This window comes from Aethalodelphis obliquidens, unplaced genomic scaffold, assembly GCF_003676395.1.
Source record: "Aethalodelphis obliquidens isolate GAN/ISIS:26980383/991018 unplaced genomic scaffold, ASM367639v1 scaffold28, whole genome shotgun sequence".
NCBI lineage: Eukaryota > Metazoa > Chordata > Mammalia > Artiodactyla > Delphinidae > Aethalodelphis > Aethalodelphis obliquidens.
Window position 1 is genome coordinate 849,318 of NW_020837972.1, and position 25,581 is coordinate 874,898.

Consider the following 25,581-nt stretch of genomic DNA (forward strand, 5'->3'; position numbering starts at 1 on the left):
GGCAAAACTGGTCATAATGCAGCCTTGGTTTGATGTTAAGGAGGATTCTGAGTCCCAGGCTAGATTCGGTGGGAAAGAGCATTGTGATCAATGTGCTGTGTCTGCCTTAGGCTTGAAGAGAGGAAGTAGCATGCTGATCTAGTTATCTTTGTCTTGGTGAGATGAACACAGGCATGTTTTAGGTTCAAATCCCAGATCCACAACTTAATTGTTTTACCTTTCTGAGTCTGTTACCTAACTTGTAAAACGGAGTTCATGGGGCCATTCTGAGGTACTGTGCCAGGTACTGTTCTAAAGAGCTTTCTAATGTGTATTAACCCTTTTATCCTCCCAGCACTGACGTAATATTCCCATCGCCACACGTGTGCTCAGGAAATTGAAATCCAGATCGGAATTTCATCCAGAGAAATAAAAAACACAAAAAAGGATTCCCCAGGCCTCAGTTTCCCCATCTTCAAATCGGGTGTCTGACCCAGAAACTCGCGTGTCCGTCCGCATCCCGCCCGCGCCCCCTGCCGGCATGAGGGGGCACTGCCTGGCCGCATCCTGTCGGAGCGTCCATGCTCTCTGTCAGCAGAGGGAGGGTGGACACTCTCGGGGCTGGGAAAGTAAAGGGCTGAGGGCCAGAGAGGAGCCCAAACCCCGCCGGGAGAGCGCGGGCGGTCCCCACGCAGGCCCTGGGCGGAGACCGAGAGCTGGGGGCGTGGTCCCTAGCGGGGTGGGACCTCAAGCAGGGACCTGGCCAGCTCGCGGGCCCAGACGTGGCGCAGTGGCCGGACGGTTCACCTCTAGCTTGCGGATCATCTTCGGCCGGGTTTCAATGCGCCTCCCGCTGCTTTCGCCGCCTCTGCTGCTGCTCCTCGCGGCAGTCGCGGCCGCCACCACCGCCTTCCGGCCCGACTGGAACCGTCTACACGGCCTGGCCCGAGGCCGGGTAGAGGTGAGTGCGGCGGCCCCCAGGCTAGGCACCACCGACCCCTAACCCCGTGGCCCCTTGGCTTTGGAATCACCGCCCGTTCTGACCCAGGACCCTCCCGACTCCCATGTCCCCCTCGGCACCAGGACTGTCCCTCCCACTCCCCAGCCCCAGAACGCCCCAGCACCCACCGTGGAAGCCCGAGACCACCGATCTTGAGGCCTGGAAATCTGAAACCCTCCCCAGTTCCCCATCCGGCCAGACATTGGGCCCCAGACACATTGGCCCTGTCCCCTAACTTCTTCCGGCCTATGACTTTCCCAAATCTGTCCTCTGGAGTCCAACCTCCCATCCCCCCATCACTTCTCTTTTTCCTGGAATTCCTCCCCACCCCAGTTCCGGTTGGTCTCACTCCCTTTGCCTGGGAGACAGGAGACTTTCTGCGAGCCTCCCTGCCACCTGGCTGGGAACTGCCTTACCACTCTTACTCCTCAGCAATCCCCCCACCCTCCCCTGCCATGAAATGTCCCACCAAAGTCCCTGTGTAACTTGGATCATCACAGACCCTCTCTGGGCCTTGGTTTTCTGCCTGAAAAAAGCTAGGGGGGTGGCGAGGGCGGGGAGGAGGGAGGACTAGAATGGTAATTCTGGGGTCTGGACTCCCCTTCAGGGAGTACAGGGAGGGGCCCTCCCAGTCTCCTTTGTTGGGGAAGCAACCAGATGGTCTGTAGGGCTAGGCTGCAGGTGGCAGGGAGAGCCAGCTCTGCACCGGATGAGGTAGGAACCAGATGGTAGGTGTCACTAATAGGGCCTCTCAGGGAAGTTCTGAGCTGTTTCCTTCTGGTCTGCCTCCACCCTGAGGTTCTAGGGGCCAAAGACCAGGTCCAGGTCTCTATGGCCTGAGGGGGTAGGGTGATCATTTCTCTTGGGCATTGGGCATGGGTCAAGAGTCAGTAAGTTGTGCAGGCAAGAGCCCCAAGGCTGGTAAGTTTCCTTTGGGTTTCTGGTCTTGCTCCTCTTTTCCTCTGGTGTGGGTGGGCCTCGGCTTTCCCATCTGTACAGAGTTCCTCCTTCTACCCACAAGGGGCCTCCACTTCCACATCTTAGGAACTGCTGTTCCAGGGAGTAATTCACAGCTCAATCCAATGCCCAGCTGGGGAATGAGGGTGAGGGTAGATGTGTTACTCCTGACCTATGCCATTTTGTTCCCCTCCAGACATGTGGGGGATGACAGCTTAATCGCCTGAAGGAGGTGAGTTTGAAGGAAGGGATCCCCAGTTCTGTCCCCCCTGAGCCTCTTTGGGGGTGGGCAACATGGTCCCAATGACCGGGTGGGGAAGGTTCCCTGGGCTGGGAGTCAGGAGCCTACACCTTGCTTGCTGTGTGACCTCACTGGGCTTCAGTTTCCTGTTGGTACCTGGCGATGGTTGGGGTCTGATGTTCTGGTTCCTCCCCAGGTGAAGGCCTTCGTCACCCAGGACATCCCACTCTAGTATCCTCCTTCTGTTCTTGGGGAGGGAGAAAGGGGAGGGTATCTGCAAGAATCTCCTTCCACTTAACTTCACAGATAGGGATGACAAATGGTCTTCAACTAACAAGTGGGATTGATTGATAGTGGCTGCCCAGCGAATTCTGAGGTGGTCTTGGATTGGCAAGAGAAATTGACTAGTGATGACTGCCACAGACACCGGCACAGAGAGGAGACCCCCTTACTTCTTCGAACCCTAATTTCCTCACGTGTAAATGGGTATCCCTGCCCTGCTTGGGCAGACGAGGTAGTGTTCACATCGTCAAGTCCCCAGGAGACCCCACCTGCCTCCGCCCACCACTACCCACCTTAACACCATCTCCAGCCACAACCTGGTAATGAAACACCTCCCGGGGGCCGACCCGGAGCTCGTGCTGCTGGGCCAACGCTTTGAGGAACTGGAGGTGAGGCCTGGGGAGGTGGACAGTGGGGAGGAGGGGCGAGAGGCGGGGCCCGGCGCGCTGACTCCGCCCCTCTTCTTCTTCAGCGAATCCCACTCAGCGACATGACTCGCGAGGAGATCAACGCGCTGGTGCAGGAGCTCGGCTTCTACCGCAAGGCGTCGCCCGACGAGGCTGTGCCCCCAGAGTACCTGCGGGCGCCCGCTAGGCCCGCCGAAGGCGCTCCTGACCGCGCTGACCTGTAGGTCTGGGGACGCGGCACCACCCTGCCTGAGCCCTGGGGACAGAATGAAGCGCTCAGCGGCCCGGGAGCACCACCCTCGCTGAGGGCCGACGCCCAGTCCCCGAGCCAGCAGGGATGGAGTTGCGGGGGTCCCTCCTAACCCTCTTTCTTCCCTTCCCAGCTCCACTAAATCCCCTTCCGCCTTCAGCGAGACTCGACTCCTTCTTTGATGCGGGCGGGTGAGGAATAAGAGCTCCCCGAATACCCATAGGAGACCGCGCATCCCCAGCTGCCTGGCTGCCAGAGTGGGGACGTGGGCACACCTTACCCAGCTGCCCTCCATTCAGCCCCCCAAGGGAGGCAGAGAGGAATCAGGGTCGTTGAAAACCAATAATTTATCAAAACGCTGTGTGTGTATGCGTGGAAAGGTGTCGCGACAGACAGGGCAGCGGTGGGCAGGCGCACAGGGAGGGGACGGTGCCTGGATGGTGGGGGCAGCTTGCCGCTGCGGCCTTGCGGGCGGTGGGGAAGCTAGACATTCTTGCCGCGCAGGCGCAGCTCGTGGCGCCGCAGGTGGTTGTAGAGCGACTGCACGTAGGTGAAAACGCACTTGGGGTCGGGCTTCTTGCCCATGATCATCATGTCCTCCACCTCCACGAGGGGTACGCAGTCCACCAGCATCCTGCGGGGAGGGGGGCACGGGGGTGGTTGTCAGTGCCGGCCCCGACTCTTGCGGCGACCCTCTACCCAGAGGTCTTTACAACGCCGCAGCCCGCTGGTCTTCCATAAACTCGACTCCTGATCGACTGAATGGGGGAAAAGCCTTCTAGGAAGGCAGAAGCCCCAGGCCCCAGCCACCCAAGCCTGGAGGCACCTCTGTGGGGAGCAAGGCCAAGGCATGTGGAGATTAAGGAGGAGATCCTTGCCCCATCCCTGCGCCCAGGCGCAGCAGACCCAGCGCAGGGTTGGGGTCTCAACCCCTAGCCCGGGGGAGGTCCTCACTCCAGACCCCACCCACTTCTCTCTGGAGGGCCGCCTCCTTCTCACCCTCAATGGCACACTCCAGCTGGCACAAGCCTCTCAGTTGGGCCGTTGTACCCAAGGGGCCTCAAATCTTTCCCTGCACCCAGGACCCACTCCAGTGACCCTCTGGGCCCAGGATTATCTGCCAGCTCCCTGGCTTGGTACCTCCTGCAGAGCAGCCTGAGAACCCCCATCTGCCTCAAGGGACATCCCTGCTGTGTGAGATGGTGGCCAGGGAGGTGTGTGTGTATGTCTGAGAGACAGTTCTTTAACTCTTATTACCCACTTGGGTAGAGCAGGGGAAGCAGATGAGTGTCCCAATCAATACGAACTGGACCAACTACATCACATTCAGGGGCAGGACTTGCTCCCTCCCATGTGCCATGCCTGGCATATATATGACAGTTAGCACTGTCAATGTTGTTAAGTGAGTTTCCTTTGGCAAGGAAGGCATGAGGGCAGGAACTGCTCCTGTTCCCAAGACACCCAAGGGCCCAGGACTACCTTCCATCTTGTGCCTTCAAGGTCAGACCTTCAATGTCAAACAGTGTAAGGGCTGGGGCCTACTCTCAGCTCACCAGGACTCCTTTGGGGAAGAAGCCTGGGAAGCAGGAGACCTGTTTCTGTCAAGGCTCTACTCCTGGCCAGCTGTGGAAGCTAGAGAAAACCCTGCCCCGTGACTCAGTTTCCCCATTTTTCTGCAATAGTATAGTCATTCTTTGCTTCATTTGAGTCCTTGGAAGCACCTAGGATGAGTGAGAGGTTTCTGACTCTCTTGTTGAGGTGCTATGTGCCCTTGAGGTTGTCTCTGCCCCAGCTTGTTTCAGTTGTACTATGGTGAAGAGGCGGCCTCTCTTTGCAGCTTCTTCCAGCTGTGGCTATCTCCCCAGGGATCCTGGCCTCTCCCAAAGTGGAGCTCCCTCCCATCTCTGGTGTCTTCCCTGGAGACCTTATAAAGCCATTGTTTACACCGGGGCTCACGGCTCAGGGCTCCTGCTGCCCCAGTGACAGGCCAAACACCAGGCAATTCGAGCAATAGCACGGCTGAGTCACACTTTCCAACTGGAACAGGGCCGGACTGGGCCCCATTCCCTCCAGGCTGGCCTGCTGGGCAGCAGCTCCTAAGTCCATATATGACCTGGAGACAGCACCAAGCCCATCTTTCCCTCACCTGCACAGCTTCTCTGAGTATATGTGTGCACGTGTGGGCTGCCCCCCACAATGGCTCCAGGCCCCAAGGGGCATCTGAGTGCACTGCTAGCTCTGTCCCTGATTCACATTACTTTAGGCAATCCCCTTTCTCCCTCTGGGCCTTCGTCTTTTCTTCTCCCTACAAAATGGGTGGGAAAAGTGATGGGGCAAGGAAAACAGCCACAAGGTGGGGAGTCTGGAGTTCCAGTTTTTGGCCCTAGCTCTGACCTAACAACCCCTGGCATGCTCTGAGCCCACCTCTCTCCTCTGAGCTCCTGGTCTGTAATGGGCAGTTAGCGCAGGATCTTAATTCTCTACTGTGGCCCTGAGGTGAGATGACCAGACAGGAAATGCCACAGCTGGCTTGGCGATCCAGGACTCCCACCAGAAATAACTTCCTGTTAAACTGGCCTCACGCCTGAGCTCCTCAACTTGGAGCATGGCACCCCCAACTTCCCGGTGCACAAACTGGAGGCCTGGGAGGCTTCCCTGACCCTCATTCTCCCTCCCCAGTGGGTCCATCAAAAACCCCACCCCTCCGCTTAAGCTTCTCTAACTGTCTAGTCCATCCCCTCCCTCCCCATCCCTCATCCAGGCCTCACTCAAGGATTGTTCTTCAATGCTACCAGACCACATATATCCCTTCTCTGTTTGAAAACCTTTTATAACTCTTGTTGTCCTCAGAAGGAAGTTCAGACTCCTGACTGTGACCCCTTCCTCCCCCTCACATCCAGACTAAATAAACTTCCTTCCCTTCCTGGGTGTGCCATGCCCTCCACCTCCCTCGACCCCACCCCTGTGCACTGGCTGATCCCTCTGCCTGGGACTCCCTCTCCTTAATTCTGAACTTGTCATTCAGATGCCAGCTTAGTTTGCACTTTTTTGAGAGCTGTCTTGGACCTGCCAGCTGGGTCGGGTGTCTCCCCGGGGATCCCATGGCCTCCTGGGCTTCCTCCATCTCAGTCCTGCCCACCTGGCTCATCACTGCCCATTGAGGAGAATAGCCTTGCCTGTGAGGTCCTGAACAGAAGATAAGGCCGTGCCTGGCTCCTTCTGGCTCTTCTCAGGGTCCCCCTGCTTCCCCACCCCCACTCCTGCCATTTCCCTGGCTTTTCTTTGTGCCCCACTGAGCAGATTCCAGCGGGGCAGCGTAATGGGACAGGGGAGCAAGGCGGCATTCCTCACCGTGGGACCCCAGCAGGGGTTAGGACTTTTTGGTTTTTACCAGCCCCTTCTGGACCAGACAGCGGTAGAACTCCTGGATGTACGTGTACACGCACTTCCAGTCAGGCTCTCGAAGCCGCACCATGTCCTCTGTGTCCAGGAGCTGCGGGCAGTCCGCATGGGTCCTGGGGAGGGTAGGGGGCCGGGAAGGGGCAGGGGGGCGGGGCCCGAGCGGGGCAGCAGGGGAAGAGGCAGAAAAGAGAGAGGGGAGGAGAACAGAGAGACACACACATACACACACAGAGACATGAGTTCAGTTACGTTCTCAGTGCTGCAGTCTGCCAGCCCCCCGCATGCCCCCTCCCCTTTGTGGACGTGCCGCTCACTACCCATCACTAATGGTGTGCAATGCAGACAGGGGTGGGGGGCCAGATCAGTCACAGGTGCAGAGAACTCTCGGGGCAAGCGGGAGGGAACAAGGGGTGGGGGCGATGGCGTTGGCGCTGAGGTTGGAGAGGAGGGCCGTGCCCCAGGGAGGGGGGGTGAGGGAGGCGTGAGAGGAGGTGGAGGGAGGAGAAAGAGGAAGAAATCCGGGGGGAAATCAGAAAGAGAAAGATAGAGAAAGACAGATGGAGGAGGGTGATGAGGGTGAGGTGAGCAGATGGGGCAACGATTCCAAAGTGGAGGGCTTGCTGATGTCCTATATAAGCCTCTGGCAACACCTATATAGGCTGGGCGGGCACGGTGCCCGGGCCAGGATCCTCCTTTTGGAATCTCCAGCCGGGATCCCGTGGGAGCAGGAAGCTCTGGTGATAGTGGGAGGAGAGCAAGACAGAGAGAAAGGGAGAGATAGAGGGAGAAGGGGGCAGAGGGAGAATGGAGGGGATATGGACAGGGCCACCTGATGGGCCTTGGCCTGGGCTGGTAGGCGGGCCTCTGGCTCCTTCGTTCCGGTGGGCACCTGGCACATTCAGCAACAGGTGGGTGGGGTGGAAGAGGATGGGGGCTTTCTGGGGAAGGGGGTCTCAGCCGCTGAATGACAGTGCAGCTGACCAGCTCCAGGGGGCCTCAGGGCAGCTGGGCCCGGCCCAGATGCCCAGCCCCAGACGCCCAGCTGACACCAGCAGGGCTGGGACCCACACTTACTCAGCGGATGAGAAGGCCACCTCGAAGTTCTGCCGCCGGTTCTGTGGGCTGAGCTGCCCATAATCGAAGGCTTCAGGGAAGAAGTTGTGCACCAGGGCACAGAAGGCCATCCCGTCACTCCAACTCGAGGAGAAGTTCTGGATGTCCACATGCTATGGGTAGTGGGAAGACTGGTCAGCTCTCTATGTCCTCCACCTTCCAGTATTTTGTTTGTTTTGTTTTTTAACCACACCACGAGGCATGCATGCAGAACTTCCCCAATCAGGGATCAAACCCATGCCCCCTGCAGTGGAAGTCTTAACCAGAGTCTTAACCACTGGACCACTGGGGAAGTCCTCACCCTCCAGTGTTTTGGTAATCCAGATCTAGGGAAACTGAGCTCAGAGAGGCCCTGTAGCTTGCTCAAGGTTGCACAGTAGGTAGCCTCCTCCAACTCAGTTTGTTAACTCCCGTGTCTGTTGCTTAGGGGGACAGAGTGACCAAGAGGCGCAGCACCACCCAGCTAAGGCCATGGTCATGCCCTCATCACTCCTTCCCTTATGTACAGAAATTTACCCAGTGCCTCTGACAGAACAATGAGGAGGGGACTCTAAGGGTGGGGTCTGGCCCTGAACTGTGCCCACCATCCAAGGGCCCTCATTAGGCCCTGCCCCTTAATCACTTATCCTGGAATGTAGGGCATGTTATGTGTCCTTTGAGCCTGTTTCATCCCAGAAGAGGAATTCCCATCTTCTCTGCCAGACATGGTGGCTGTGAAGGGTACAGCTGCAGTTGGGGCCTTGTGAGGGTGAGGAGGCCCTTGCCTGGCCACCTGGTCTCACAGAGCTCACCTCGTAGCCACGTGTCTTGGCTCGGCACCAGTCCAGCAACATCTGCTTGATGCTGTTGGCATTGGGGACACCGAAGCTGGTGGAGCGCTGCACAGCTGCGCGGGGTCCGCCAGAGCTGCTGTGGGGGTGGTGTCGGGAGCGGGGTTACAAGGGGCGCCTCTTCCGTCGGCCCACCGAGTAGGCCCCAGCCCCGCCTTCTTTACCTTCAGGCCCCGCCCCCCACAGCTCCAGCCGCTCCCTTCTCGTCTCTGGCCCCGCCCACCACAGCCCAGACCCCGCCCCGTGCGGCCCCGCCCCGCCAACTGCTGCTCACCAAGCGGTGCCTTCCTTCTCCAGCTTCTCAATCATGGCCTTACGCGCCTGGGAGGCCGAGGTCTTGGGCAGGCTCTGCGCCTTCATCAGCTCTTTCTTCTTCTCTGCCTGGAGTTTCTCCAGCGCCGCTAGGCTGCCGGGCCGCGGGCTGGCTTCATCCTCTCGGTCGAAGATACTGAGGGGTGGGTATGCCACTGTTAGGGCCGGGGAGGGCCGCTCCTGAGTCTCGATCCCCACGAGTCAAGGGAGGGGCCTTGTCACACTCCAGATCCTACTCTCTTGCGGTATCTTCACCACCGGCAACGCCGGCCAGCAAGGGAGGTGCTCTCATCACATCCATTTTACAGAAGAGTAGACTGAGGCTCAAACGACAAGAAAATGGGAGCCAAGCTCTTTTCAACAGACTTGGACCCTGGGGAGTTTTCTGCGAAGGCTCATTGTATCCTCAGGTTACAGGTGAGCTTAGATTCTGGGCCCTATCAACTAATAATGACAACCAATGTGATAACAGTAATGGTAATAATAATAATAGCTAGTGTCTATTGAGCCTTTTCTATGTGTCATTTTAAACTTCACAAGAGTATGGAGGGGCTCTTACCACTTCCACTGAAGATGAGGAAACAGAGGCCTTTGGCCTTAGATTTCAGAGAGCATGGGGGGCAGCGCAAGGACTTGAATATAAGTCTCTGACTCAGAGTTCCTGGACCCCTGTGGTTCCCAGCCTGAATTCTGATCCTACCTGCCCCAAAATGCTCTGTAACATCGGGTGTATCCCACCTTCATGGGGCTAATATGTAAAGATGCTCTGTGACATGGGACATGGTCTGTAGACACTGGGAAGTGGCAGTGCCACCAGCAGCTCAGTGTGGTGGGGAGGCTTCTCTAAGACCCCGAGCAAATCTCTGGCCTCCCCCATGGTGCGGTTGAGAATTAGGTGAGATGGCAAGGCAAGCAGGAGTGGTTTGACTCCCACTCTGCCCCCCCCGGCTGTGTCCCCTCTTGTAGAATGGGTGTGCAGTGAGGTCCCCTGAGACACTGACTCCTCCATGGTCTGGGAGTGGGTACCTGTGCTCACCTGCCCATCTTCTTGGATGATGAAGAGGAAAAGGTCTTAGTTTGCATCATGGTGCTGCCACCACCATCTGCAAGAAAGGGGAAGGGGAGCAGGGTGAGGTCCTGGGCTGGATGTGGGAGATGGGGCGGGAGGTTGGTAGAGGGATGGAGGTAGCCACAGGCAGAGAAGAGAAAGTGACGGCTGGACAGAGAGACACACAGATGGAAGTTCGGAGAGAGTTTGAGGAAGGTGGGCTGGCAGGCAGGCATGAGAAGACGCCAGGCGGCCTTACTCTCTGAGCGCCTCACAAAACTCGACTCCACCGTGGTGGTGCGGGCCGTCCGTCTGCCATCATCTGCGGGGGCAGGGATGAGAGGAAGGGTGTGAGGGGCACAGGGTCCAGCAAGGTAGACATGTTCCCACCCTGAGCCCTGATCTCTGCTCAGCCCCTTACTGGAGTGGACGAGCCGCTCGGTCTTGGTGACAGTGCTGACAGCTGAGCCATCGGCTGTCTGTTGGCTGTGTCGCGTGGTGGTCTTGGTGGCCGTGTTGCCACGGCCCTCCCCTGGGCGGGCCCGTGTCTCTTGCAGCCGCCGTTCCCGTTCCTTGTCCCGCTGGTCTGGGCGGGGAATGCCCCACGCATGCCCAGAAGGCCGCCATCGCCCACAAAGCACATATGCACGGGCACACGGGGCACACAGATGGGGTGGAGGGCAACTTGTTAGCAATACTGAAGACACAGGGGACAACGGTCCTCTCTAGGAGTAGCTGGGGGTGAGGGGGTAGCTATAACTTGGGAGGGAATGGCGGGGTGTGGTGCACTCAGAAACAAGGGGACATGGAATAGTTGAACTCAAAGGGAAAGTATTTGGGTCCAAGAAGGGAGTTTCTGTGGGAATGAGAAGCTGAGTCCGGAGGGAGTATCTCCATCTAGGGAGGAAGCAGCAGAGGCCAGGGAAGGAGAAGCTGAGTGAGGGCAGTAGCTGAGCAGGCCTTCAAATAGGTCTTAGCAGGGAGAAGAGCAGCTAGAGGAAGAAATATCTAAATCCACGGATGGAGTGATTGTAGGTATCTGAGAAGCAATTCGATCCAGGGAAAGGGTAGTTGGGAGAGAAGCTGACAAAGCGGGTAACTGGGCCTAAAGAAGAAGCAGGTGGGTGGGCATAGAGGCTGGGTGGCCATCCGTGGGCCCTGCAGGAAGCAGCTAGATCCAGAGAAGGAGTAATTGAGAGTATCTGGAGAAGCAAATGAATCTAGAATCTGGAAGAAGGAATAGCTGGGTCTGGGGAGGAAGTAGCTGTGTTCAGGGAAGGGGAAGCAGGGAGGAAGCAGAGGCTAAGGTGGTCATCGGTGGACCTTGAGGAGAGAGAAGCAGCTGGGAGAAGGAGTATCTGGATTCAGGGAAGGAGTACTTGACAGAACTTGGAGAAGCAAGGAGGAGTAGCTGGGGGAGAGAGTAACTGGGCCTAGGAAGGAGAAGAGAAGCTGGTTCTCGGTCTAGGAAGCGGGAGAGAAGCAGCTAGGGAACGGAGCAGCTGGATCTGGGGAAAGGAGGCAAGGGAAGAGCTGGGTCTAGAAAAGGAGAAGCTGAGTCTAGAGAAGAAGGTGGGGAGGGCGTTACTGAGCTGGAGTGTCCACAAATGTACCCCAATGAGGGAAGCAGCTGGATCTAGGGGGAGGCATGGGGCTCTCTACCTCTCTTCCTTTGTCGGAGCTCACGTAGCGCAGCCCGGATGAGCTTCCGCTCCTCAAAGTCCGTAGTTTGATCCAGCTGCAGACAGAGTCCCTGTCATTGCCTATCTTGTGCCTGCTGGCCCTGGCCCCTGCCAACCCCCAGTCCACCAGATCTGGCCATACCATCTTGTCCAGGACACTCTCATCCTCAATGGTCATCAGCTCCTCGGTGCTCAGAGGGCTCCGCCTCTCTGGTGCTTTGTCCACGCGGGTCTGCTCGGCGCCATTGGCCACCTCCACTGCTGCAGAGGGGGGCTCTGCTGGTTCTGGCTCCATCTGTGTGGTGCGGAGAGGGCATGGACTTTAAGCAGGGGTGTAAATGAAACCAACCATGCCCCAAAGTACAGGGGGCCAGGCCCTGGGGCTTCTGGCACAGCCTTTGAAATACCGCTAGCCAGCTGGACTGCCTGCCCAAGGATGACCATGTTGATGTCAGGCTCACAGAAGAGGTACTGAGAGCCTTGTTGTAGGGCTTCCCATGTACCCAGAACTGTCTTAATACAATTAAGGGAGGCAATAATGGTGATTTCCATTCAGTGGTGAGCACTGTATGAACACTAGGTATTTTACTGTCCCTATTTAACAGAAGGGAAAACTGAGGCTCAGGGTAGCTGCATGACTTGCCCACAGTCCTTCTATAAGTGTGATGCAGACTGGGATCTGAGTTGAAGCTAGCCTAACTCCTGAATCTGAGTTCCTTCTGCGGCTTCATTCCCAGCCCCCTCCCAGGCAGGCTGTGCTCTGTCCTGCCTGCTCCCAAAGCCTGGGTCCTCCTGGGCCAGTGCCCAGGCAGCAAGCACATGCCCGCCCTCAACACACCAAGGGAGCTGGACCAGGGCCCATAGGCTCCTGACCAGGTGTCTGACTGGGGCTGCCCAGAGCCAAGTCCTCTCTGAAGCTCGCCCCTGCTCCCCACACCCCCTAGCATGAATCACCCCCTAAGGGGCCTCCAACCCCAATCTAGCCCCCCACCCCTCCCAGGACATCTTCCCAGCCCCTTGCAGACAAGCCCCCAGCCCAACTATCAGAGCCCCTCCCCTCCTGGCAGGGCCTCTCTGTTTGCTGTAAGAGTAAGGAGAGCCGAGGTGGCAGCTGCTTCAGGGAGGCTCGGCCTGGCAGGGGCAGGGAGTGGGGGTGGGGCTGGAGGCTGGGCCCCCGCCAGGGGCTGCCAGGGCAGCCGCCACGTGTGCCTCAGGGCCAGGAGCCTGGCACCATCTCGCCTCAGTCTTGGAGCGCTAGTGCCCCAGTCCCCTGTACAGATAGGTAAACTGAGGCTCAGAGAAGGTGGTAGGCCACCTAGGGTCACTGAGCAGAGGCAGAGCCTGGCTCAAAACCACCCGCCTCCCTGCAGCCCGTAAGGACTTACGAGACTGCCGCTGTGGGCAGGGCTTGCAGAGGAGCGGCGGCGGGTGCTGAAGGCAGGCGGGTGGGCCACAGGGGTCCCAGCATCCTCGGCCGCCTGGAAGAGGGCCTCAGGGTCCGCAGCGGCCAGGAGCAGCTCACTGGGCTCCAGCTCGGGCTCAAGGTCAGGCACAAGCGGGACCCCCAACCGCAGGCTCAGCACCTCCACCTGCCTGCCCAGCGCATCCAGCCGCCGGCTCAGCGCTGCTGTCTCCGCCCGCAGCTCTTCAGCTGCCCGGGCCACCGGCTCCACGGCCGAGGCAGCTGCCTCAGCTGCCTGGGTCACTGCCGCCCGGCCTGCCTCCGCCACTGCCCGCAGCTCCTCCAACGCCCGGCCCAATCTCTCCTCGAGGGCTGCGGCCAGCTCAGACCTGGGCCCCGGTACCCCCGGCATGGTGATGGTGGGGGCTTTATGGTGGGGTGACGAAGGGGGCAGTGGTAGGGACTGCTGCTTCTGTCTGGCAGAGTCAGTCTTTGCAGCTGGCCTGAGGGCGAAGGCAAGGGCAGTGGGCCTGCCCCGCCCCTGCTGGCCTCCCAGCCCGCCACCTGCCAGCTGGGGCTGTAGCCCAAATAGAAACCTATTCTGGGCTCCCTCTGGAGGGGGCAGTGGGGGAGGGGTGGCCTGCCCAAGCAGGCGGACCGCCAGGCCTGGCCCTGGCCCTGCAGAGATCACAGACTGGCAGTACAGCAAGTCTGCACAGGTTCTGAAGGACTGCCGAGGCCGGGGCCCCATGCCCCATAGGTGGGGAAACTGAGGCAGGGAGTAAGGCATGGGCCTGTCTGGGCCACCACGTGCATTAGCCGTGAGGACCCAGTCTGCCAGACTCCAGAGCCTGCGTCCTCTGCCCTCATGCCATGCTGTTTTAGAAAGCTTTGAACCGATGGGGGAAATGGAGGCACAGAGAGGCGGGACTTCAAGCAATCTGTAGTAGCAAGTGCCTTATCCCTGAGATAAATGTCCTCTGCCTGCCTCTGGTGCTCAGATCCAACCACAGACTCTGAGCAAGTGCATTACAGGCACACGATTTGCCTCCCCTTGGTTCTGGCTGGGGAAACTGAGGCAAGTAGGTGGTCATACCTGGCGCTCCCTGTGGCACCTCCCATCCACCCCAAGGGCCTCAGCCACCCTCTCCTCACTCCCTTGGCAGAGAGCAGTTAGGTCCTGCTCTGTGAGGTGAAGGGTGCTTTCCTGCCCCCACCCTCTCCCTATCACCCTTGAGAAAGCCCAAAGCTGGCTCTAGCCATTTCACCTCAAAGTCCCATTCAGCCCCTGGAACAGCACAGAGGCCATTACCTGGGCAGCTGGGCGGCCCGCTGGGGAACCCTTCCCAGGCTGAGCTCCCAGCCAGCTGATCCCGGGCTCCAGAATGAATAATGGAAGGGTGCGGCAGATTCAGTTCCCGTGGCACCTGCTAGGCTGCTGCCTCACCTGACTGGCACCCCCTCGCCTGTCCCCCCTCAGTGCTTCTGCCCAGGCCCCCACCCCACCCCGAGATGTTGACGCAGATGGTAATCACTAATCTCCAATCTCCTAACGGGCCAGGCTGATCTTGGATGAGCAGATGAACGGCTCTGCACCTTGGGGCTGAGGTTCAGTATAGGCTGGGAGCAGGGCCACTGGGGCTGCTACAGGAAGAGGGGGGCAAGCCCTTATTACCCTTCTCTGAGCCTCAGTTGTCCCATCTGTTCACGAGGAATGAACCGACCAATTCTGGAGTAAGGACCAGAGATCATCATGTGGGAAGCTTAAGGCCAGTACAGAGTGAGCTTCTGACATGTCTAGTGGCTGATAGGTGGGGGTCTGGCCTTAGCTCTGCCACCAACTGTCTGTGGACTGTGGTCACCTTCTCTCTGTGGGCCTCAGTTTCCTGTGTGTGCTGTAGGGGAAGAGCAGAGCAGAGGAGCCCTGAGAGCCCTGCACCCTGAAGCAGTCTACATGAGGCGGCTGATGGTGAGGCTGGTGGGGTGAGGAAGGGCTCACCTTAATGCTGCAGCCTCCTCGGCTACCAGGGGAGGCATGGCTGAAGCTGGTGACGTGAGTGACACTGCCCAGCCGAGCCAGGTTCCCAGGGCTGCTGATATGCGTGATGGTGCTCTTGCCCCCACTGCTGGTGCTAAGGAGGGTGGGGGGCGCCTGCAGCCCCAGCATCAGTTCTGGATAGGGAGAAGGACTATGGTCAGGATCAGGTGGGGTGAGGGTAATTCCAGTCCAGGTTGATGGCGCCCAGTGCACCCTCTGGAGACACCCTGAGCCCTGACCACAGCATCTGTCCTATGTGCAGAGCTGGGTGGCTGCAGGCAGTCATCCCCAGCAGTGGGGAGGCAGCGGGGAGGCCTACCTGCCCTCTGGTTGCCTGTGGGCAGCAGCACCCGGCCCGTGGAGGCCTGGCCCCGGCCATCCTTGATCTCGATGGTGAATGTGGTCTTCATACTGGCCCCTGGCTCAGCAGTGCCCACGGCCACGGCTAGCGGGGCACTGGGCGCCTCTGAGCGGGCCATGGGCCCCCCTGCTCTGTTTTCAAGGGACCTGACAGCCAAGCCCCGCCCCCTGGGGCCCTCCTCCCTGGGGCAGCTCTGAAGTTGGGCCAGGGGCCGGGCTGTTCCTCGCTGATCCTTGTTGAACTGGGAGGAGGTGTCACTGGGGCCCCGTGAGGAGGGGCCCCTGGAGGAGGAGGCAGGGGTGGTGCTGATGTGGGAGGAGCCTGGGAGCCTTGCAGGGGTCGAGGGACCTAGGGCTGCCCGGAGTGGGCCTTCCTGGAGCCCAGCAGCCATAGGCGAATCGGATGTGAACTTGCGCACACGGTCCCGTACGGAGCCAGCCCGCTGGAACAGGGAAGGTCCGCTGGCAAGGGGGGTGGGCTCTAGAAGGGACAGGAGGGCTGTCAGTGGTTGGATGGGACAGGGACTGCCCAGAGCCCGGGGTTGTGGGAACTGGCAGTACCTCGGTTCTGGACTGGCTGGCGGGGGCTCAGCACAGACAGGGAGCGTTGGCAGGGGCGAGGGCCAGCCAGGTCTGGCATCATGGGAAGGCGGTGGCAGCCATGTGGGCGCAGAGAGAGGAGAGTGGATGGTGGGGTCCACCTCTCATAGTCCTCTCTTCCACACCTCCTCAGCCTCCCAACCCCTTCCTGCACCTCAACCTCCCCAGCCTCCCCAGACCATCCTGCACCTCCCACAGCTCCTAGCCTCCCCACTCAGCTGCGTCTCTCTTACAGGCCCCTCCTTCCCCGACCCCGGGATAACTTGGACACTCCTGGGGGCTGGGGCTAGGCTTGGGCTGGAGGAAGGATGCCCAGATTCTCCCTGCTGATGGGGATGGTGGACACCCCCCTGGCCAGCACTGCCCACGGCTCCAGCTGGGAGATGGGCGCACTCCCTTATTGGGGAAAAGAATGTGCCTGAGGCCTGTTGCCTTTCAAGGCTGCAGGGAGGCCTCTGGCCATGGGTGCGGGAGTGGGGGGGTGGGGAGGGGTGGGGACACCTCAGGAGCAGTGGGAGGAGTGTCAGAGCCTGCCTGGACCTGAGGGGCACTGGAGCCATCTAGGCACAAGAACCCATTTTCCAGGCAGGGAAGGGGAGGCCCAGGGAGGCAGATGCCCCTAGCTATCTCTGCTGGAACCCTACCTGCTCTCTTTGTGTCGGAGGGACCTTTGGTAGGGCCATCAGCAGCAGGGGGCTCTGTGGGGCCAGGCAGGAGCTGCAGGGGAGACACAGCATGGGCAGGGCCTGACTCCCAGACTGGGGAGCTCACCTGCCTAGCATCCCTGTCCCTCATCTAGACTCACCTTGTTGACCACCTGCCCCTCCGTGCTGGGGGTGGCTGGAGGTTCCTGGGGCTCAGGGCTGGCAGCCCTGGGCGGGCTGGGAGGTGGCTTGGGGCCACCCAGAGCCTCAGTGGCAGGGCGTGGGGCCTCGGCAGGCTCCAGTGGAGGCTCAGGAGAGGTAGTGGTGGGTGAACTGCCGGCTGAGGCAGGTGAGCTGGGTGTGCCCCCAGGTGGGGCCCGAAGCAGTAGTGTCACTGTCGTCACGTCATGGCTGGTGCCATTGGGGGTTGGAGTTGGCTCTGGGACCTCTGCCTGCTGCTCCTGTTCCTCTGGCTTTGGCACCTGCGGGAGACCCGTGGGAGACCCACAGGATGTGGCCAAGGCTCTCCAGGCTGGCAGGCACCCAGGGCAGGGCATGCAAAGCAGAGGGGCTGGACACGGTTTCCTGCAGGCACATCTGCACAAGCACGGTCACTGGCACACCATGGGCCGTCTTTGATCCCCACTTCCCAACCTCTTGGCACTGCCTAGTCAAGGGCAGTTCAGAGATGACCAGATCCTAATGGCAGGGGTTGGGGACAGCAGGAGACCTGCTGGGGACTCCCAGACTTAATCAATTTCTGGCGTGGAGGCCCCTGACCCCTGGCCTCTGCCTGGTTAATTATGGGGTTAGTGGGTAGTCCTGCCAGGACCAGGGACCCAGCGGCCTCTGCTGGCCACTTAGGGAACCTGCACGACCTGACCTCTCACCCACACTCCCTGGAGAACAGAGCCGACACTGGCCCCTGACAGCAGGACCTGATAAGCCAAGGTAAGGAACTGGGCTGTATGGAGGGGGAGGGGCAGCCTCAGATGGTTTAAGCTGGGCAAGTACCAGGGTCTGATTTTCATTTTAGGGAGATCCCTCTGTCTGCTGAGTGGAGGCTGGATGGCCAGTGTGGGGATGGAAGGTAGGTGTGGAAGCGGGGAGGCCAGCAGGGAGGTCAACAGGGTGGTAATGAGTGACAGTCAGGAACCTGGGAGCAGTGTAGACAAGCTGGTTTTGCGGGGGAGGCCTGGGTAGAGACAAACTCTGGAGTGGAGACATGTGACTAGAAGTTGCCTGGGAGAGTGGGCAGAGGCCTGACAGAGTCCCACTGTCCCCCAAACACAAGCTGGGGGCCCCCTCAGTTAAGTACCAATCTAGCAAAGACACATAGGCGCTCTGTGCTGCTGGCGTCCATGGGCACAGGACCTTGCCCACACCCCTTACCTCACACCGGTCCAGCCTGTGTGCTGCCCGCCCCTTGCTGTCCTCTCTTGAGCCACTGCTGGGACGCCCGCTGCACAACCTTCCAGCCAATGTGGCGGCTGGAGGGAAAGGGAGAAGTGTCAGGTGAGTGGCAGGGGGTCAGGGTGAGGCGTTGCTGGGGGCAGCATGCAGCAGGGCAGGGGTGGGGCCAGGGCAGGGCACGTACCCTCAATCTCCTGGGCCCGTACACGGCGGATGGCGGCTCGGATCAGCTTGCGTTCCTCGTACTCAGCAGCGCCTCGCAGCTGTAGGTGAGGGGTGGGCCACGGGTATGTGGAGTCCAGGTCTTCACCTGCCCTGCCCCCATCCCCTGCCCTGGCCCAGGCCTCACCAGTGTGGTCAGCTCCTCCACATCACTCATGGACTCCAGCCGTCCTGCCAGCCGTGCCAGAGCAGCCTGCTGCTCAGCCTTCCGCTGCTGAGAGCTGCAGGGACACCATGACTATAACCTCCATTGCCAGGGCCAGGTCATAGAGGATGTGGGCTGAGGGCAGAGGCCAGGACAGGGTACCTGGAACCTTGGCAGAGGGGCAGGTAGCTGTGCACACCCTCTGGCTACACGCTGGCACATGCACGCCCATGGACCTGAGTGCTAATATCACATGGGCGTGGCCAGGACACCATGACCGGCATGTGGTCCGTGCCCACCAACATCCCTGTGTACTCCAAATGCATGCCTGCGCTGCCATTTGCACACCCAGATGGGCAGCAGACACATGGCTCATGCCTGCCTGCACAACACGAGCTGAGCCCTGGCACATTCAGCCCCACCTGCATGTCCAACCCCTCGCCACTCACTGCAGCCAGTTCTCCTTGTTGTCCTGCCGCTCGGCACGGAAGCGCTTGGATGCCAGGGCCTCCTCCTCGCGCTCCAGCTCCTGCCGCTGCAGCTCCCGGATGGCTGAGCGGATGCGCCGCCGCTCTGCTAGATCTGCTGTGACCTCCAGCTGCAGGGCAAGGGGTGGTGAGGGGCAGGTCATTTTGGCTGCCAGGGACGGAGGGCGGGCACTGGCCGCCCACGGCTTGGCCTGGGGCACAATGAGTGGTCTGTCTCCATTCCCTCTGCCCCAAGCCCGTCATGTGCCTGCCTGCCCACCCAAACTTGGTCTCAGGGGGAGACTCAGATCATGCAGCGAGGGCTTCTGGACACCCCACCGTGGACTAAGATTCACAGAGTGGGCAGCCAGCAACCACCCACCTGTGCCAGATGCCAAGTCAGGCGCTCATTCCTGTGACTCGACTCCTGCCTCTTAGAGCCCTTCATCAAACCCCCAAGAACCAGGGAGTCGTGGCAGGAGGAGGGAGGCCATCCTATGGGCCCCTAACAGTGTCCCTGGGGAGGGAAGGGTGATTGGGCTGCTGGAATCTAGCTGTAAGCATGAGAGACTCCCAAAGTACCACAGCCCTGTTGATGGGTGGCAGCCTCGTCCACACTGGACAGATGGGGAAACTGAGGCAGGGGCAGGCCCTCAGGAGTCATAGCTCCCTGCCTGGCTGGGGGCTGTTGTTCTCTCTGCACTGGTCCTGCTCTAGCCACTACTGAAGGGGCAAAGGGGCCGGGGCTCAGAGTGGGAGGGCCAACACCCCTGGGTGCACTAGGGTCCACCCAGGGCCCTAGAGAGGGCATCCATGGGGGACAGGCGCTCCCACCAGCTTCTTAGCCTGTCACTCCCTGGGAAATTGGGGGTGGCTGGTCTAACCAGGTCCAGGAAAGGGCACCTTCTCTGGGCAGTCAGCCAATCCTGTTGCCCCCCTCACTCCTCTACCCCCTACAGAGCCTCTGTGGCTCAAGGGAGAGAGGACAGGCCCAGGGCCCCCAGGAAGGTGATGGCAGAGATAAGCCTCCAGTGTGGGTGTGCGCCAGGTGGGAGCAAGTATAGGCAGAGTGATTTCCTCCGCCCCCACCCCCAAATCATTCAGGGGTAGGCCCAGGAACCCTCTACTCCCTTCCTTTTTAGACTCTTCTCCCATCATTCCTTCCTGATCTACAGGGGAGCCTGGTGGGAGGGGGAGAGGTTTCAGCAGGGAGTGTGGGCTGGCCCAGCTTAGCCATGAGCTCACTTGTCCCAGTCTTAAGAGGGTAGAGACAAGTGACAGAGCCCTCCAGGGAGCCTTCAGTCTTCACATTCCTGAGGAGATATGGGAGGGCTCCCGGAAGGCTCAAGCCAGGACCCCCAGCTGGCTCCAGCCCCAATCCAGTCCTGGCTGGGTGGTCAGGATCATATCCTTAACATCCCTGGTCTTGGTTAACATCTCATTTGTCAGACGGGACAATGGCCTCCCTTTAGGGCAGTGGGTGAGGATGGGGGCAGTGACTTGGGGTCCCCCCCCCACCTTGCGGAGCTATGTATGGTTGGTTCCAACCAGTCAGGATGGGAGAGAGAGAAGTGAGGGCAAGTGAGGACAAGATACCCAGAGGCATCTGTAACATATACTGAGAAACCATGTGCTGGATCCTGTGCTGAGCCCCTTACTTGTCCTAACTTCACAGAAACCCTAGGCAATTTATTACTCCCATTTGACAGATGAGGAAACTGAGGCTCAGGGGGAAGTGATTTGCTTATGGTCAAGTGACCTGAGCCAGGATTTGAACCCAGGTTTCCATGACTCCAGGGCTTTCCCTGGGCTGAGGATATCTCTGTGGCTGGGGTCTGTCTGCTATGGTGGGTACCTTGAAGATCCTTGTACTATATTGGGGACCCTTCCAGCCTGGACTAGAGAGGCCCTGGGGCTTAAGGGGGCCTATCATGTGGGGGGGTGGAGAAGGCTCACCTTCCCACCCTCAGTCCTGGCCTTGACTCAGGCCCAGAGCCCTCCGTGGTACACTAGGAGATTCCAGGCTTGAGGGGACAGCTGGTCCAGACCCTCCTGTGCAGAGGGTAAAGAGGCTCAGAGATGCAATGACTAGCCCTTTGTCTCCTGTGTGTCCCTTCCCAACCCCCTGGGCTCCAGAGATGGGGTTCTCCTCCCTGAAAAAAGCCTGATGTGGGAACTTGGTCACTTCTGCAACCCCTGGGAGCCTCAGTGTCCCCCTCTGGAAAATGGGAGCCTCTGTCTGATCCCCCGAGTGGGTGGGGCAGGGCTGTGGAATGGACAACCTCATCCCACTGGTCACCCTCCCGCATGACCCTTCCCTTTGGGCCTGAAGACAAAGGTCCGCCCACAGTGTCCCTGATGTGTGTCCTGCGTTCCCCGTCCTCTCAGGCCCCACCATCCTGAGTGGAGGGGGCTGTTGTTGGGAGGGAAGGAAGTACAAAGCGCCATTGTCCACTGGGGGAAAGGGAAGGAGATGGGGGGGTTTCTGAAACTGCCCAGTGAAATTCTCCTGGGAGGAAAGAGGGTGCTTCCTCTTCCCGGGGGGCCGGGCCTCCGGGTACTTTGTACCCTCGCTGCTGGGGGCGTCTGACAGGCCCCGGCGTCTTCCTGGGCCTCAATCTCCCCACCAGCACTACGGAGGAGATTTTCCAGGCATTCGCTCAGTCCCAGCTCCTCCAGTTGACCGATGGGGGACCGGCCGGCAGTGAAGCGTGGCCTAGCCAGGGGGCGCTGAAGGCCCGCGGGCCCCGCGACCGCAGCCGCCTGCACCGCCCACGCCTCTCCCACGCAGCCCGGTGCAAGGCGCCCAGCCAGGAGCCAGCAGGACAGGAAGCCGCCCAGGTTCCGCCTGCTTTAACATCCCCGATTACAGAGAGGAAACCCAGGTTCACAGGTCACCCAGCTAGTGAGTGTCAGAGCTCGATCTCGAACCCGGGACCGAGGCGGAGGGCGTCCCTATATGTGGCGGAGGAGCACGTGGTGCTCGTGTCCCCAGGTGTCTCCATCCCGCACAGCCCCCCTCCCTGTTCGCAGGAATGTGCAGGAGCCGAGGTTGGGAGCCGGTCCCCGGGTCCCCAGATCGGCCGGACGCTGGGGCTCGGGTCAGCTTTCCCTTATAAGGCCCGGCCCCGCGGGGAGGAACCCGGCTCCGGACGCCTCAGTTCCTGCCAGGAGGCCGGCGCCCGGGGCGGGACCCTCGGCAGCGCTGGGGCGCAGTAATGGCGGGCGCCCGGCGGTGGAGGACCCCGGTCCCGAAATGGGAAAGACCTCCGGGGTCCCGAGACGAGGGGCGGGGCCTTGCTAGTCCTTTCCCAGGGAGGGGGCCGGGGTTGGGGGAGGGCGGACTACAGCCAATGCTCCGGCTTCTCTGAAACCCTTTTCCAGCACCCAAACCCGCATGGGGTGGGGGGTGGCGGCTGGAGAACCCTGAGCCTCAGAGTGGACCCCTAGAGAAGGGGATGAGCAAAGGCCTGGCTTTCTCTCCACTACCCACATTAGGATTCTGACTGCCTGATGGGAGGTCGAGCTGACGTGGTGGGACCCTTTGGAAGCCCATCTCCCTCAGGCTGCGCACAGCGCCTGTGGCGGTGGCAGACACCCAAAGTCTAAGGTGCTGTCCGAGGACACAGAGGCCGAGTGCCTTGGGTAGATGATGGCAGTGGCTGGGCACTGCCCAGTGACTGGGCTGAGCTAGCTGGCTCCAGCCCCTGCCTCCAGAGGAATGGTATGGGGGTGGGGTGGGTCATTTGCCTTCTCCCAGGGAAGGTAAATCTTTAATTTACCCGCTGGACAAGGGTCAGGGGCTGGGGGGCGGAGCTCTGGCCCCTCTTCCAGTTCCAGTGCACCCTGCCCTTGCTGGTGGGCACATGCCTGCCCTGCTATATTGCCCCACATCCTCTCTGTGCATGATATGTGTGTTGGGGGGGAGGGCGGGCTTCAAGAAGAAGCTGGGGAAAGGGGATAGAGTGGGCCCATCCTTCTTCCACGCCAAGATCTGGGCCCATGCCTCATTCCATCCCCATGCCAACTGTAGGACCTAGATATTATGTTCACACACATTCCCCCCACCTCCCATTTTACAGATAAAGAAACTGAGGCTCAGAGTGGGAAAAATGACAGATTAGATGTCACAGTGTTCATAAGGGTCCCCAAGGCCTGTCTCTCTCTATGGGCTCTTTTGGACTTGACTTATCCAGGTCTCTTGGTCCCCCATGACCCCTTTTGGGGTTTGTTTGGATCCTGGCACACCCTTTTCCGAGCTGGGTGCCGTTGGGCAGGTGACTTCACCTGTCTGAGCCTCAGTGTCCTCCTGGCTCTTGGAGCTACTGTAACCATTCTGTGAGATGGTGTGCTTAGCGCCCAGACTGCTCCCTGCTGTGCCCTGGCTTATTAATCATTGCTGCTACTGTTATCATTGGGCCAACCTCCAGGGGTGGGTACTGCCCAGGCTGTTGCTTGAGAGAGGCAAATCCAGCCTCCCCACACCTGTGACTGCACATGGGTGAGTCCTTACCAGTTACTATTTAAACAGGTGGTGGCAGTGGGGGGCTGGGAGGAACAAGGCCTCAGCACCTGGCATGGACAAGCACATGCCACCAAGGCCTCTGCATCGGCCACGCGGAACAGGCCCCAGCCCTGTTCCCCGGAGCCCTTCTCCTGCGCCCTCCCCCATCACCTCCTCTTGTCAGCTGAGAGGTATCCTGGACAGGCCCTGCCTCTCTGGCCTGTCTTGTCTGTCCTCATAGTAGGGATAATGGAACCACTTACCAGCTTCCGCAAGGCTCCCTCATCCAGCCCAGCTAATGTTTCGTCCGCCATCTTGCTGGCCCCTAGCTCCATCCGTCGCCTCCTGGTGAGTTCCCCAGTGCCTTTGGCAGCTGACACCAGCTCAGGGAATTCTGCAGGGGACAGACATGAATCAGGCCTTCTGGGGCCTCTAGAAACCACAGGCACTTGGGCTTTGTGCCTCAGTTTCCCCCTCTAAGCCATGATTATCCATTGGTGTTTGATCCTTATCTGTGATGTGACTCCTGGCTGGGAGGTGCCCTCTGCCCTAGGGTAGTGTGCTGGAAAACTCAACAAACCAAGAGTAGGAGTCCCTGGTTCCAGTCCAGCCAGCTGGACTGCTAGCTTGCTGAGTGGCCTAAGCTGGGCCCTTGACATATCTAAGCATCAAACAGGGAGGGTAGGGACCTGGATTGTGAAGCCAGGGCCCAGTAAGGCCCACCCAAGCTGTGCTCACCACCAGGGGGTGCCCACCACACTCCACAGCTTCCTGCCCCACCCACCCATCCCCAGGGCCTGCCCAGCCCCCACTCACCCCAAAAGCTCAGCCTCTGGCTATGGGCTAAACCCATATCCAAGTCCTTGCTGCCTTTGCCACTCTCATTCCCCCAGGTAACTTAAGCCATTGGAGGTAACATTCTGTCTTCTAATTCTTGAGGACAGCCCTCTGTACACACCCCTCTCCACTCCTCCCCTTCCCGCCCTCCCCCTGATGCCAACTGCCCTGACCTCATGAAGCCAGGTGTCCAGGCACCCCGCTCCTCCTGCCAGTTCACACACTTAGAATTCAATTCAGCTGGAAGAGCCTTCAGAAACTGATCCGTCCAGCTTCTGGACTTAGGCAAACAGGATTGGAGAGGACCAGAGGATTGTCATGGGGGAAGGAGGATCCCAAAGACCCAGAGGGCAGGGAATGGATTTAATCTTGGCCACCTCTAGCTTCTGAAGTCCCCTTCCAAAGTGCCCTCAGGGGCTCAGGACACTCCTTCTTGCTCTATCACTGCCTATCAAAATGGCCCCCTAAATCCTGACCCAGCCTCCCAGTGTAGCTCTTTCCTTCCCCCTGCAGCCCTAATATCTTTCTGGAATTTGAGGGCCCACAGCGTGACACACCGTAGGTGCTTAGTTAATGTATGGTGACTGAAATGGCCCCTGGATTGCCCCCGCTCCTGTTGATTCATCACTCAGTCATCCCTTCCCCCTCCCCAGTCACTTGTCGAGTCATCCCATCCAGTGAATGGGTCTGGGGAAGGTCCTAGTCCACACAGTTGGGGTTCTTCGGACTCTGCCTGTTCAAGTCGCTGCTTGCTTTTCCCATCCTTGTAGGCTCGGACAGGTAGCAACCTCCCAGCCGCCCTCTGCTGGGGTCCTTCACTTAGCAATCACCAGACTTGGGTTCTGTGGACACTCTGAGTTCCCCCATGTCTTCTGAGGGGCAGGGGTCCCTAACGCAGAATCTAGGACTCCCAGGGAAGTCTCTTTCTCCTCAGGGATTCCTGCCGCTGCTCCACTCCAGTTCCATGGCTCCCTGTCACACAGTGTGAGGTCCCCGAAGATTGCGAGGGGTCTCAGAGGAACGTAGGAGCTTCCTCAGGGTTTCTGCCCCCACAGACTAGCACCCCTGAGGGTCGTAGAGCCTCCTGGAGGTTCGTGAGCGTCTTTTCCCCAGGCCTCAGAACTTTATCGCATGGGTTAGAGCCCCTGTGGATGGGTGGGGGCTCCAAGGTTCAGGAGTCCCATAACCCTGGGAGTCCACCTATCCGGGTTCCACCCTCGGACCCGTCGGGGATCCTGCTGCCGCCCAGAGGTCCGCACACCCACCTCTTAGTCCGGCCCGCCCGCCCGGCACGGGCTCAGCTTAGGTCGTTCGGGATCCAACAGATGGATTAGGAGCGGTCAGGCGGAAGGCGCCGCGACCGGGATGCCAAGCCCGCTCAGCAACCGTCCCCGGGATTCTGCAAGCGCCGCCCGTCCAGCCGCGCCAGCAGCCCCGCGGGTCCCG

The 25,581-nt window shown here is 59.7% G+C and overlaps 2 protein-coding genes across 11 annotated transcripts; one reads left to right on the plus strand and one right to left on the minus strand.

Moving 5' to 3' along the window:
- The first annotated feature begins 627 nt into the window (after positions 1-627).
- SELENOM (selenoprotein M) lies at positions 628-3,275 on the plus strand. The gene is made up of 5 exons (XM_027124279.1): positions 628-940; positions 2,133-2,168; positions 2,374-2,408; positions 2,770-2,848; positions 2,932-3,275. Exons 1-5 carry the CDS (start codon positions 821-823, stop codon positions 3,088-3,090), a joined length of 429 nt encoding a protein of 142 aa, XP_026980080.1. The 5' UTR covers positions 628-820; the 3' UTR covers positions 3,091-3,275.
- A 170-nt stretch (positions 3,276-3,445) lies between these two features.
- Positions 3,446-25,554, minus strand: SMTN (smoothelin). Of its 10 annotated transcripts, none has more exons than XR_003436655.1 (21): positions 25,401-25,534; positions 23,562-23,692; positions 18,777-18,925; positions 18,310-18,403; positions 18,145-18,223; positions 17,940-18,037; positions 16,709-17,029; positions 16,548-16,620; positions 15,865-15,936; positions 15,263-15,784; positions 14,905-15,077; positions 11,646-11,798; positions 11,484-11,559; positions 10,243-10,407; positions 9,810-10,143; positions 8,736-8,909; positions 8,423-8,540; positions 7,593-7,744; positions 6,468-6,631; positions 5,263-5,421; positions 3,446-3,750 (listed from the first exon to the last, which is right to left on the minus strand). XR_003436655.1 is itself a non-coding variant. In XM_027124273.1 (21 exons), the coding sequence occupies exons 2-20, from the start codon at positions 23,631-23,633 to the stop codon at positions 6,487-6,489; spliced, it is 2,766 nt and encodes a 921-aa protein (XP_026980074.1). In that variant the 5' UTR covers positions 23,634-23,692; positions 25,401-25,554; the 3' UTR covers positions 3,446-3,750; positions 6,468-6,486. The 10 variants fall into 10 exon arrangements, 9 of the variants coding, with proteins under 9 accessions (XP_026980074.1, XP_026980075.1, XP_026980072.1 ...); XM_027124273.1 differs by lacking the exon at positions 5,263-5,421 and having other exon boundaries at positions 9,810-9,876; positions 10,081-10,143; positions 25,401-25,554; XM_027124274.1 differs by lacking the exon at positions 5,263-5,421 and having other exon boundaries at positions 8,423-8,537; positions 9,810-9,876; positions 10,081-10,143.
- Between the last annotated feature and the right edge of the window lie 27 nt (positions 25,555-25,581).